This window comes from Aotus nancymaae, unplaced genomic scaffold (assembly GCF_030222135.1).
Source record: "Aotus nancymaae isolate 86718 unplaced genomic scaffold, 86718_ANA_hifiasm-v0.15.2.pri h1tg000016l, whole genome shotgun sequence".
NCBI classification, from domain to species: domain Eukaryota; kingdom Metazoa; phylum Chordata; class Mammalia; order Primates; family Aotidae; genus Aotus; species Aotus nancymaae.
In genome coordinates this window covers 34,615,475-34,628,544 of record NW_026988428.1, presented here as the reverse complement: position 1 = coordinate 34,628,544, position 13,070 = coordinate 34,615,475, and the positions used below count along the sequence as shown (strand labels likewise).

General features: G+C 44.0%; 2 protein-coding genes across 8 annotated transcripts in view; one reads left to right on the top strand and one right to left on the bottom strand.

Moving 5' to 3' along the window:
* SLC11A2 (solute carrier family 11 member 2) overlaps positions 1–13,070 on the top strand; it is a 207,973-nt gene that overhangs the window by 164,346 nt on the left and 30,557 nt on the right. Inside the window, exons 21-22 of one of the 2 annotated variants that reach the window (XM_064377078.1) lie at positions 51–122; positions 4,199–4,426. The exons of the other annotated variant lie outside the window; for it this stretch is intronic. The gene's annotated coding sequence lies outside the window, so the exon portion shown is untranslated. The remainder of the gene's footprint in view (positions 1–50; positions 123–4,198; positions 4,427–13,070) is intronic. 2 annotated transcript variants of the gene reach the window in all.
* ATF1 (activating transcription factor 1) overlaps positions 1–13,070 on the bottom strand; it is a 70,553-nt gene that overhangs the window by 27,787 nt on the left and 29,696 nt on the right. For all 6 annotated transcript variants that reach the window (XM_012441280.3, XM_012441282.3, XM_012441283.3 and 3 more), the window contains one exon: positions 1,151–1,251. In XM_012441280.3, coding sequence (XP_012296703.1) covers positions 1,151–1,251 — 101 coding nt within the window. The remainder of the gene's footprint in view (positions 1–1,150; positions 1,252–13,070) is intronic.

Genomic DNA, 13,070 nt, shown 5'->3' with positions numbered 1-13,070 from the left:
TGTCTTCTGTCTCTCTTAACTTCTATTTGTCTTGCTGTGTTCCATTCTAGGTAATCTACTCAGAGCTGTATCCTCCAGTTCTCTAACTTTATCTTCAATTATGGATATTAACCTCTTATCAGGTAAGTGGTTTGCAAATAATTGCCTTTTCATTTTGTTGCTTGTTTCCTTTGCTAAACAGAAGCTTTTTTTTTTTTTTTGGTTTTTGGTTTTAAACAGAAATGTTTTTTTGGTTGGATGTAGTCCCATTTACTTATTTTAGCTTTTCCAGCCTGAGTTTTTGGTGTGATATCCAAAAAATCATTGCCAAGGTCAGTGTCAAAGAGCTTATCCCTATGTTCTCTTCTAGGACTTTTACGGTTTCAGGTCTTAACATTTTGGTCTTTTATCCATTTGGCATTGATTTATGTAATGGTATAAAATAAAGGTCCAATTTACTTCTTTTCTTTTCTTTTTTTTTTTTTTTGTTGTGTGAGACAGAGTCTTCCTCTGTTGCCCAGGCTGGAGTGCGGTGGCGTGACCTACACCTCCTGGATTCAAGCTATTCTCCTGCCTCAGCCTCCCAAGTGGCTGGGACTACAGGTGCACACCATCACACCCAGTTAATTTTTGTCTTTTTAATAGAGACAGGGTTTCACCATGTTGGCCAGGCTGGTCTCAAACTCCTAACCTCAGGTGATCTACCTGCCTTGGCCTCCCAAAATGTTAAGATTATAGGCGTGAGCCACTGCTCCCGGCCAAAGGTCCAGTTTCATTCTTTTTCTTGGAGATAGGATCTTGCTCAATCACCTAGGCTGGAGCACAGTGACATGATCATAGCTTATCGTAACTTTAAGCTCCTGGACTCAAGCCATCTTCCCACCTTAGCCTCTAAGTAGGTGGGACTACAGGGGTGCACCACTCTGCCCAGCTAATTTCTGTATTTTTTGAAGAGATGGGGGTCTCACCGTGTTCCCCAGGCTGGTCTTGAACTCCTGGGCTCAAGCAAGCCTACCTCGCCTCCCAAAGAGCTGGGATTATAGGCGAGGGCCACCTAATTTCATTCTTAACACTTATATGTGCTGCCTTCTTCAGTGTGCTTTGCACAGCACCACTTGAACTCATTTGGTACTATTAAAACATGCAGGATTGGATACAAGAGAGTACTCACCTGTAAGAAGGGCGCCGTGCTAAGATCCCGTGGGCTTTCTGTGAGGAGCCTATGCTGTCAGATGAGTCCTGGGACTCTTCACTTTCTGATAAAGATGATACCTAAAAAAGAACTTGCATTAACATGATGAACAATGCGGCTGGGAAAAGAAAAAGATTGTTACATAGGTATACACATGCCATGGTGGTTTGCTGCATCCATCCCCCTGTCACCTATATTAGGTATTTCTCCTAATGTTATCCCTCCCTAATCCCCCGACCGCCTGCTATCCCTCCCCTAGTCCCCCCACCCCGCAACAGGCCCCAGTGTGTGATGTTCCCCTCCCTGTGTGTCCATGAGAACACCCTAAATTTAAAAAACTTTCCATCTTTTGTGTTAATCCTTCTTAGGATGAATTCAGTGGAGCTGAGCTCAGTTTATGTTGGAGTTTCTCTCCTACACTGCAGTAATCTGATAAAATCTGTCTTGGTGCCTTTAACAAATGGCCAGCTCTGTTCCTCTTTGACAGTACCCCAATATGGGCATAGAGAAATTGAAGAATAAGAATAAAAAGAGAGCTGGGTGCAGGGGTTCATACCTATAATCCCAGCACTTTAGGAGGACAAGGCAGGCAGATCCCTTGTGCCCAGGAGTTCAAGACCAACCTGGGCAACATGGTAAATGCTGTCTCTACAAAAAATACAAAAATTAGCCAGGTTTGGCAGTGCACCCCTATAGTCACAGCTATGTGGGAGGCTAAGGTGGGAGGATTACTTGAGCCCAGGAGGTGGAGGCTGTGGTAAGCTGCGACTGTGCCACTGCACTCCAACTCCAGTGTGGGTGACAGAGTGAGAGCCTGTCTCAAAACAAAAAACAAACCAAAACAAACAAACCCACAAGTCTTAAGAGTCCAGCTCTAGAGTTATCAATACACTTGGAGAAAATTAACAAAAGATCCCCCTATCTTTCAGCAATGGAGAGCGTATGATAGGATTAATTTACATTTCTAAAAGGCTAAGAGCCATCATTCCTCAAAGGTTTCTGGCAATCCATGTGATTTAATGCAGACTGTGGGTCTGGCAGGTTGAAAAGGAAAAGAGCCAACAGATTTTGATGTAGCTAGTAGTAGTCCCCACCCCTTATTACTACGGTTCGTCTAACCCCACAAAATGCTCATTACTCAGGGTCTCAAAGCCCTGATTCTCTTCCCAACCCCACTCTCAAACCTGATAATCTAAATATTGAGAGAGAGACCTTTCAAAGGAGGAAAGGGAGGAGCTGGTCCTCCGGTCTTTTTTGGTGGGGAGAAGCAGGGTCTCACTCTGTGAACCAGGCTGAAGTGCAGTGGTACAATCTCAGCTCACTGCAACCTCTGCCTCCTGGGTTCAAGCAATACTCCTGCCTCAGCCTCCGGAGTAGCTAGGATTACAAGCGCCCACCACCAAGCCCGGCTAATTTTTGTATTTTTAGGAGAGACAGGTTTTCACCATGTTGGCCAGGCTGGTCTCAAATTCCAGGCCTCATGTGATCCACCCACCTCAGCCTCCCCAAAGTGCTGGGATTACAGGCGTAAGCCACCATGTCCGGCCAGAACTTCATACTTCTTAATGCTTCTCTGTCCACTGCTTCATTTATATTCTAAAGATTCTAGATTCTAAATTACCAGTCCAAAATCTAAAATAGAGAAAGAACAAATAAATAGTAAACAGACCAGGTGTAGTGGCTCACAACTGTAATCCCAGCACTCTGGGAAGCTGAGGTGGGCAGATCACCTGAGGTCAGAAGTTCAAGACCAGCCTGGCCAGCATGACAAAACCCTGTCTTTACTAAAAATACAAAAATTAGCTGGGTGTGGTGGTGGGCACCTGTAATCCCAGCTACTCAAGAGGCTGAGGTAGAAGAATCACTTGAACCCGAGAGGCAGAGGTTACAGTGAGGTGGGATCGCTCCACTGTACTCCAGCCTGGAAAACAGATCGAGACTCCATTTCCAAAAAAAAAAAAGAAAGAAAGAGTAAACAGAGTCGCCTATTAGGACAAACTTGAATGTCCTTCAAAGCATAGGACATAAAAGGCCTTGGATTTTCTCTAGGTAAAGAGAGGAGCCCCCTAATAAAATGGGACTTCTACAGGGCCACACCCTCAGTAACAGAGGGAAAGTTGCCTTGAGGTTGGGGAGGGAGAGTCAGGGCTGAAGAAGTTCTTAAAAGCTCTCCAGCAGACTTAGAGCCCAAAATGACATCACCTAGATGGTCCAAAAGAACTTCAAACCCTGAAAGTGGTCTCCCAGGCACTATTTACTGGCAGTAGTGACTTCTTCTGGAAGAAGGTATTGTCATCCTGGGCGACAGTGAATTCCCATAAATAGGCCAGGCATCATGGCTCACGTCTGTAATCTCAGCACTTTGAGAGGCTGAGGCAGGCTGATCACTTGAGGTCAGGATGAAGACCAGCCTGGTCAATATGGCAAAACCCTGTCTCCCTCAAGTGCATGTGGTGGCATGCACCTGTAGTCCCAGGTACTTGGGAGGCTGAGGCACGAGAATCACTTGAACCTGGGAGGCAGAGGTTGCAATGGGCTGAGATTGCACCATTGCACTCCAGCCTGGGCAAAACAGCGAGACTGTCTCAAAAAAAAAAAAAAAAAAAAATCCAAAACAAAGCAAAACAAAAAAACCCCAAGTATCTTTTTCAAGATTAGTCAGCAGTAAAGAATAAAATATAGCCAGTCACATAAGGTACCATGAACAAGAAGCAAAAACAACAGACAGAAGAATCAGACCCAAATAATTTTAGATACTGACATTATCAGACAGATTATAAACCAATTATGATTACTATGATTTTTTCTGTTTTTTGTTTATTGATCTGCCCACCTTGGCCTGCCAAAGTGAGGCATGAGCCACCATGCCTGGCCTGAATCTGTGTTTAAAGGAACAGAGTAGATTACATTTCAAGACAAGCTTGAAAATATCTTCAGGAAAGAGAAAACTGTGGATTTGAAAAAGAACCAAATAGACTTCCAAGAAATAAAGACATAGTACCTAAAATTTTTTAAATTATTTTTCAGATATACCAGAAGATTAGACAAAGCTAGAGGAAGAATTAATGAACTGAAACACAGGCAAGAAATTACTGGAACTGCAGCACAGAGAGACAAACAGATGGAAAATAGATGAGAGAGATTAAAAGATGTGGGGGACAGACTGAGAGGGACAAAGATGATGTTGGAGGCAAAATGTGAAGACATAAGACTGACATAGATGTAATGATACACACCAATCTATGGATTGAATAAGTAAGTTACTAGACTCCCATGTGGAAGCTGCAAAACCAAAAAAAGCCCTAGAATTTCATACCTAGTGAAAATACCCTTTAAGAATGAAGTCGGGGGTGGGTGAGGTGGGTTACACCTATAATCCCAGCACTTTAGGATCCTGCCTTCAAATGATTCTACGGGGTGAGCAACATAACAAAACCCCACCTCTATAAAAAAAAAAATCTAAAAATTAGCCAAGTGTGGTGGTACACACCAGTAGTCCCAGCTACTCAGGAGGCTGAGGTGGGAAGTTCAATTGAGTCCAGGAGGTAGACGCTAACAACAAGCTATGATCGCACCACTGCACTTCAGCCTCCGTGAGACAGGGAGACACCCATCTCTAAAAACATTTTTAAAAAGAAGGAAAGAAGAATAAAATGGGAGGAATCGCCCCTCTTGATTTTAAATTTTATTATACATAGCTACAGTATTCAAGACAGTGTGGTACTGATTGATAGAGGGACAGACACCTAAATCAATGGAACACAACCCTGTAGAAATAGACCAACAGGCCAGGAGTGGCAGCTCACATCTGTAATCCCAGCACTTTGGGAGGCTAACAGGGAAGGAATATTTGAGCCCAGGAGTTCAAGACCAGCCTTGGCAACACAGTGAGACTGTCTCTACAAAAAGCAAAAAAAAAAAAAATCAGCCAGGTCTGGTGGTGCACGCTACTCAGGAAATTAAGGCAGGAGGACCACTTGAGCCCCAAGAGTTTAAGGCTGCAGTAAGCTGTGATCACACCACTGCACAGCAGCCTGGGTGGCAAAGGGAGACCACATCTCAAAAAAAAAAAAAAAAGAGAGAGAAAAGTAGACAAATATACCCAAATGATTTTTAAGAACGGTACAAAGGCAGTTCAACAGGGAAGGGATCCTCCTTTCAACAAATGGTACCGTAGCAATTGCACAGCATGGGCAAAAACAGAAATAGCAGGGTGTGATGGCTCATGCCTGTAATCTCAGCACTTTGGGAGGCCAAGGCAGGTGGATTACCTGAGGTCAGGAGTTCAAGACCAGCCTGACCAAAATCACAAAACTCATCTCTACTAAAAACACAAAAATTAGCTGGGCATGATGGCACATACCTGTAATCCCAGCTACTCAGGAGGCTGAGGCAGGAGAACTGCTTGAACTAGGGAGTTGGAGGTTGCAATGAGCCCAGATCATGCCACTGCACTCCAGCCTGGTGACAGAGCGAGTCTCCGTCTCAAAAAAATTAAAAAAAAAACAAAAAACAAAAAACTTCCTTTATTAAAAAGCAAAACCCAGACAACCAAGAATTTCCAAGACATGAGAGTGAGATCCTATCTTTAAAAAAAGAGAAAGACTGGCTATGAAATAAATATATTTACTCATCCTTTTTTTTTTTTTTGAGACGGAGTTTCGCTCTTGTTACCCAGTCTGGAGTGCAATGGCGCGATCTCGGCTCACCGCAACCTCCGCCTCCTGGGTTCAGGCAATTCTCCTGCCTCAGCCTCCTGAGTAGCTGGGATTACAGGCACGCGCCACCATGCCCAGCTAATTTTTTGTATTTTCAGTAGAGACGGGGTTTCACCATGTTGACCAGGATGGTCTCGATCTCTTGACCTCGTGATCCACCCGCCTCGGCCTCCCAAAGTGCTGGGATTACAGGCATGAGCCACCGCACCCGGCTTACTCATCTTATTTCACCTTTCAGCCACATTTTACACAGCTGACCCTCAGTAGTCCCATCTAGTCACACGACTTTAATCATGCTATACCTATGTTAAAGAGATATTGTTCCACAGTTCTTGGATGCTCTATTTTTCTCCCCACCCTTTCCTTTTTTCTTTGTTTTCATTGTTGGTAATGTCTACTGACCTATCTTCAAGTTCACTGATTCTTTTCTTAGCTGTGTCAAGTCTACTAATAAACACAAACACATACTTCACCTGTGTCACCATTTTTTTTTTTTTTTTTTGAGACAAGGCCTCACTCTGACACCCAGGCTGGAGTGCAGTGGTGTAAAGTTGGCTCACTGCAACCTCTGCCCACTGGGCTCAAGCAATCCTACCACCTCAGCCTTGCAAGTAGCTGGGGCTGCAGGGTGTACACCACCATGCCTGGCTATTTTTTTTGTGTGTTTAATTTTAGTAGAAATCAGGGCTTGCCATGTTGCCCAGGTTGGTCTTGAACTCCTGGGCTCAAGCTATCTGCCTGCCTTGGACTCCCAAAGTGCTTGGATTATAGGCGTGAGCCACCACACCTGGCCACCATTTTTATTTCTAACATTTCCACTTGACTTTTCATATAGTTTCCAACCCTCTGCTGAAATTTAGCTATCCACACGTTTCCTACTTTTCCTGCTGGAGCCTTTAACATACTATTCATTGTTATTTGAAATTCACTCTCTGTATAACTCGCTCAAGACAGTAATTTAAAAAAAAAAGAAAAGAAATTCACTCTCTGATCGTTCCAACAGCTGGGTAATTCTGAGTCTGGTTCTGTTTATCGTTTTGGTTTTTGACAGTGAGGCTTTTTTGGGTGTGTGTTTTTGAATGTGTTTTGTAATTTTTGCCTGAATTATAGACACCATGGGTAAGAGAGTAGACTAAAGTAAATAGTATTTATGCTCAGAAATGGGAAAACAAGAGGGTACACCTCTTCATTAGGGTGTGTGTGCACGTGTTGGGAAGGGGTTGAGTCATTCAGGAATTGAGCTGGGTTTGGATTTTGTTGTTTGGATTACCTGAAGTGTACCGGCAACTTCAAATTTCTCTAGCGTGACTTTCTGCTTAAGCTGGGGCTGCTCTATCAGAGGGTTTTTCTCAGTGTTCTTGCTGCACACTCAGCCTTAGGCTTTATCTGTGCATCTGCCCCAAAGAGGCTCTCTCCATACTTCTGTCCCTCCCCCAGGGGTAGACTGCTGTTGCCTGACCTGACAGCAGCAACAAGGAGGTTCTCTGTTGTCCTGGCCCAGTCTCAGTCTCAGGTAGGTCCTAGGTCCTTCAGTTACAGGGGTTGGGGCTTTCTCTCAGAGGCAGAAAAACTCTAATACTAATAATCTAAGCCCTTAATAGTTTCCTGCCGTTCCCTTGGGGTTTGTAGGTTTTCTTTTTCTTTTTACGTTTCCCAGATACAATGGAAAACAGGGTTTATTTCCTTTCTCATTGGCTTAAAGGTCCAAATAGGCCTGTACCACCCACCAAAGCTTTCTCTGGTCTCCCTTGCTTCCCCGCCCCTATTTTTCTCCTAAGCAACTGTTAGCAGTCCTTGCGGAAAAACCTACAGGAGGGTATGAACTGTCTTTGTGTCTGTGGCTCCCAAGAATTCTATTTGCTTATTCTTGCCTACACTTGGACTTTAGCAATTCATTAATTTTCCTGCTTGTATGACAGCTCTGCTTTCTTTCTGTGCTCTGCCACAGGTGAGCCATGCCCACAACCCACTTCTGTGAGTTTAAGTTACTATTTTATAGAATATATGACTTATTCTTGTTTTAGCATAAAAGTAACATTCTTTCCAGTTTTCTACATCCTACGGGGAGTTTGGAAATCATTCCACGATTATAAATACCATCTATATAGCCACAACTCCTAAATTTAGATTTCTAGTCTGGACCCCTCTCCGAGACCCTAGACTCATGTATATCTATCTGTCTACTGGACAAATCTACTTGGATGGTCTGCCCAACAGATTTTAGGGTGGCCCCCATGATCTGCAGCTCCTGGTGTTTGGGACTTTAACCCTCTTCCCTTGAGTGGGAGGGACTTGTAACTTGCTTCTAACTAACCTTATTAGACAAAGATGATGGGATGTCATGTTTTATCACAAATAAATGGGATGTTATGTTTTATCACAAGGAAATGGGATGTCATTCCTTTAATTATATTATATACAAGACTCTGTCTTGCTAGCAGACTTGCTCTCATTCTCCTGCTGGACTTGAAGCAGGCTGCCACACTTTGAACTGCATATGGAGAGGATCACATGACAGGGAGTTACCAGTGGCTTTTAGAAGCTATGGGCAGCCTCCACCCAACAACCAACCAAAAAACTGAAGCACTGAGTCCTACAGCCACAATGAAATGAATTCTGTCAACAAACTAAGTGAGCTTGGAATTAGATTCTTCTCTAGTCTAGCCTCCTGGTAAGAATTCAGCCCTAGCCAATACCTCAACTACAGCTTGGTGTGAGACCCCAAAGCAAAGAACCCAGCGAAGATATGCCTCACTCCACAGAAACTGTGAGATAAGAAATGTGTGTTGTTTTAAGCTATTAGCTTTGTGGTGATTTGTTCTGCAACACAGAAAACCAACAGATAGTATTACAAACACAACATATGCCTAAAAACCAAATTCCTGATCGCCAACATTCCCCCAAAAAGAAAAGGAAAACATCTTCCAGTGTTGTACATCTCAATAAATGGCAATTCTACATATACATATATATTTAATTTTAGTTTTTTTTTTTTTTTTTTTTTTGAGAAAGGGTGGGTCTACATTATGTTGCCCAGGCTGGTCTGGAACTCCTGGGCTCAAGCAATCCTCCCACCTGAGTCTCCCAAAGAGATGTGATTACAGGTATGCACTACCACACCTAGCTCAAGCAATTACATTCTTACAGTTGCTCAAACCAAAACTGTGAAATCAAAACCCAGAAAAGGGTTTCTTCACTGGGTTTTGACTTCACAGTTTTGCTCTGAGCAACTTCCTTTCTTTAAAATTCCACATCCAATCCAAAAGCAAATACTATTGGCTTTACAACCGATATATACCCAGAATCTAACTTTGTCTCATCACTACCACAGCTACCACATTGGTCCAAGCCATTGTCATCATCCATGTACACTCCTATAATGCCTCCTGGCTGGTTTTCCTGTTTCTATTCCACAGAGCAGTGATTGTGAGTAATTGTTTTAAGATATGCCAGAAGTTTCTACTTAACACACTCAAAAGGTTCCCCATGCAACCCAGATTAAAACACAAAAATCTTACAGTGGCATACGGCCAACATTATCTGGCACCCTCCCCTCTTCGCACCCCAACCCTCTCTGCCTCATCCTCTATCAGTCCCTCTCCCAACACACTGGCCACCTCAGTGTTCCCTGACTGTATCAAGCACATATTAGTTTCACAGTTTTACAAGAGTTGATCCATATAATTGAAGTGGTACTTCCTCAGACAGATGTCTCTGACTACCTTGCATAAAAAGGACAAGTCCCCGTCCCCACCACCAACTCCCACTCTCTCCTACCCTGCTTTATTTGTCTCCATGGCACATATTACCAACTGATATGTTTTGATGCCTGTCTCTCCAAAATTAGAATGTAAGTTCCAGGAGAGCTGAGACTTTATCCCCAGTTTACACTGAATTATTGTAAAATACTATTTCCTTTACATAATTTTTTTCTTTTTGAGACAGGATAACACTCTGTTACCCAGCCTGGGGTGCAGTGGTGCAATCATGGCTCACTGAAGCCTGGATCTGGGGCTCAAGTGATCCTCCCACTTCTGCCTCCTGAGTAGTTGGGACTACAGACACACACCACCATACATGACTAACTTTTTAATTTATTTTTATTTTTTTAGATGGAGTCGTGCTCTGTCGCCAGGCTGGAGTGCAATGGCATGATCTCGGCTCACTGCAACCTCCACCTCCCTGATTCAAGCAATTCTCCTGCCTCAGCCTCCAGAGTAGCTGGGACTACAGGTGCACACCACCACACCCAGTTAATTTTTGTATTTTTAGTAGAGACGGGGTTTCACCATGTTGGCCAGGATGGTCTCGATCTCTTGACCTCGTAATCTGCCTGCCTCGGCCTCCCAAAGTGCAAAGTGCTGGGATTACAGGCGTGAGCCATTGCACCCGGCCAACTTTTTTATTTTATTTATTTATTTATTCATTTTAGAGACGGAGTCTCACTCTATCACCAGGCTGGACTGCAGTGGTGCAATCTTGGCTCACTGCAACCTCCGCCTCCCGAGTTCAAGCAATTCTCTTGCCTCAGGCTCCGGAGTAGTTGGGACTACAAGTAAGCGCTGCCACGCCCAGCTAAGTTTTGTATTTTTGGTAAAGACAGGGTTTCACCATGTTGGCCAGGATGGTCTCGATCTCTTGACCTCATGATCCACCCACCTCCAGCCTCCCAAAGTGCTGGGATTACAGGCGTGAGCCACTGTGCCTGGCCAACTTTTTGTATTTTTTAGTAGAGACAGAGTCTCACTATGTTGTCCCGGCTGGTCTTAAACTCCTGGGGGCTCAAGCAATCCTCAGCATCCCAAAGTGCTGGGATTATAGATGTGAGCCACCGTGCCCAACCATATTATTTATTTATTTATTTTTTTTGAGACGGAGTTTCGCTCTTGTTACCCAGGCTGGAGTGCAATGGCGCGATCTCGGCTCACCACAACCTCCGCCTCCTGGGTTCAGGCAATTCTCCTGCCTCAGCCTCCTGAGTAGCTGGGATTACAGGCACGCGCCACCGTGCTAATTTTTTTTTGTATTAGTAGAGACGGGGTTTCACCATGTTGACCAGGATGGTCTCGATCTCTTGAACTCGTGATCCACCCGCCTCGGCCTCCCAAAGTGCTGGGATTACAGGCTTGAGCCACCGCGCCCGGCCCCAACCGTATTATTTTTAAAAATCGCTATAAAATGATTTACTACCTAGAAGTGTACTTATTCTACCTCACCATAAATATGGTTCTGAGGAAATTTTGATAACAGTCACATCTAACCAAAATAACTGAAATATATATGTAAGTAAGCCAACTGAATTAGAACATTTCTGTAAAGAGCTCTATTAACAGAAAAATAGACTCCACCTTATTTTCCCAGCACCATCTAGAGAAGACACTGTTATACTTCACATGATTTAGCCAAATGATGGAGAAGGATACACCAAGCTTGAAAGATTAACCCTTTCGGCCACTGGTTTTCAAACCTTTTGGTCACAAATCCTTTTTACATTCTTAAAACTTATTGAGGACCCCCCAAAATTAGTTGAGTTATATTTATTAATACTTATTTATTTACTTATATTTTAAAGAGATGGGGTCAGAAAATAAATGCAGAAAAAAAAAAGAGACGGTCTCACTATGTTGCTCAGACTAGAGTGCAGCGGCTATTCACAGGCGCGATCCCACTACTGATCAGCATGAGAGTTTTGACCTGTTCCATTTCCGATCTGGGCCGGTTCACCCCTCCTTAGGCAACCTGGTGGTCCCCCGCTCCCAGGTCACCGTATTGATGCCGAACTTAGTGCGGACACCCGATCGGCATAGCGCACTATAGTCCAGAACTCTTGGACTCAAGTGATCCTCCAGCCTCAGCCTGTGGAGCAGCTGGGACTACAGGCAGGCACTACCGTGCCTGGCAATATTTACAATATTTTAAAAAATGTTAACAGTTCATTTTGGGAGGCCAAGGCAGGCGGATCACGAAGTCAAGAGATTGAGACCATCCTGGCCAACATGGTGAAACGCCGTCTCTACTAAAAACTACAAATATGGCCGGGCGCGTTGGCTCACGCCTGTAATCCCAGCGCTTTGGGAGGCCGAGGCGGGTGGATCACGAGGTCAAGAGATTGAGACCTTCCTGGTCAACATGGTGAAACCCGGTCTCTACTAAAAATACAAAAAATTAGCTGGGCATAGTGGCGCGTGCCTGTAATCTCAGCTACTCGGGAGGCTGAGGCAGGAGAATTGCCTGAACCCAGGAGGCGGAGGTTGCGGTGAGCCGAGATCGCGCCATTGCACTCCAGCCTGAGTAACAAGAGCAAAACTCCGTCTCAAAAAAAAAAATAAAAACAAAAACACTACAAATATTAGCTGAGCATGGTGGTGCGCACCTGTAGTCCCAGCTACTCGGGAGGCTGAGGCAGGAGAATTGCTTGAACCCAGGAGGTGGAAGCTGCAGTGAGCCGAGATCGCCCCACTGCACTCCAGCCTGGCGCCTGCCAACAGAACAAGACTCTGTCTCAAAAAAAAAATTGTAACAGTTCATTTCAAAATACAGTTACAAATCCATTACATTTTACCATTCTTATTTCCATTAATATATTTTCAAAAGAAAATTACTGAGAGAAATGGCATTGTTTTACATTTCTGCAAATTTCCTTAATGTCTGGCTTAATAGAAAACAGCTGTAATCAGCCAGGCACAGTGGCTCACACCTGTAATCCCAGCACTTTGGGAGGCTGAGGCGGGTGGATCACTTGAGATCAGGAGTTCAAGACCAGCCTGGCCAACATGGTGAAGACTTGCCTCTACTAAAAATACAAAAATTAGCCGTGGCAGGTGCCTGTAATCCCAGCTACTTGGGAGGGTGACGCAGGAGAATCACTTGAACCCAGGAGGGAGAGGCTGCAGTGAGTGGAGATTTTGCCACTGCACTCTAGCCTGGGTAACAGAGCAAGACTCCATCTCAAAAATAAAAAAAGAAAAACAGCTGAAATCTCTTATCTGATTCTACATTATGTTATCGTATGTTGATATTGGTTGAATTATATGAAGAAAATCTGCCCTGACATAGATATGCAATTAGAAAAGATGTGTAGTGTTTTAACAGCCTTTTAATTGTATTCTTTGATACAACAGCAAAACTCAGCAAGTTGTAGTTTCTTAAAGGTTATTTACTACGTACAGTCTGAACTTGTG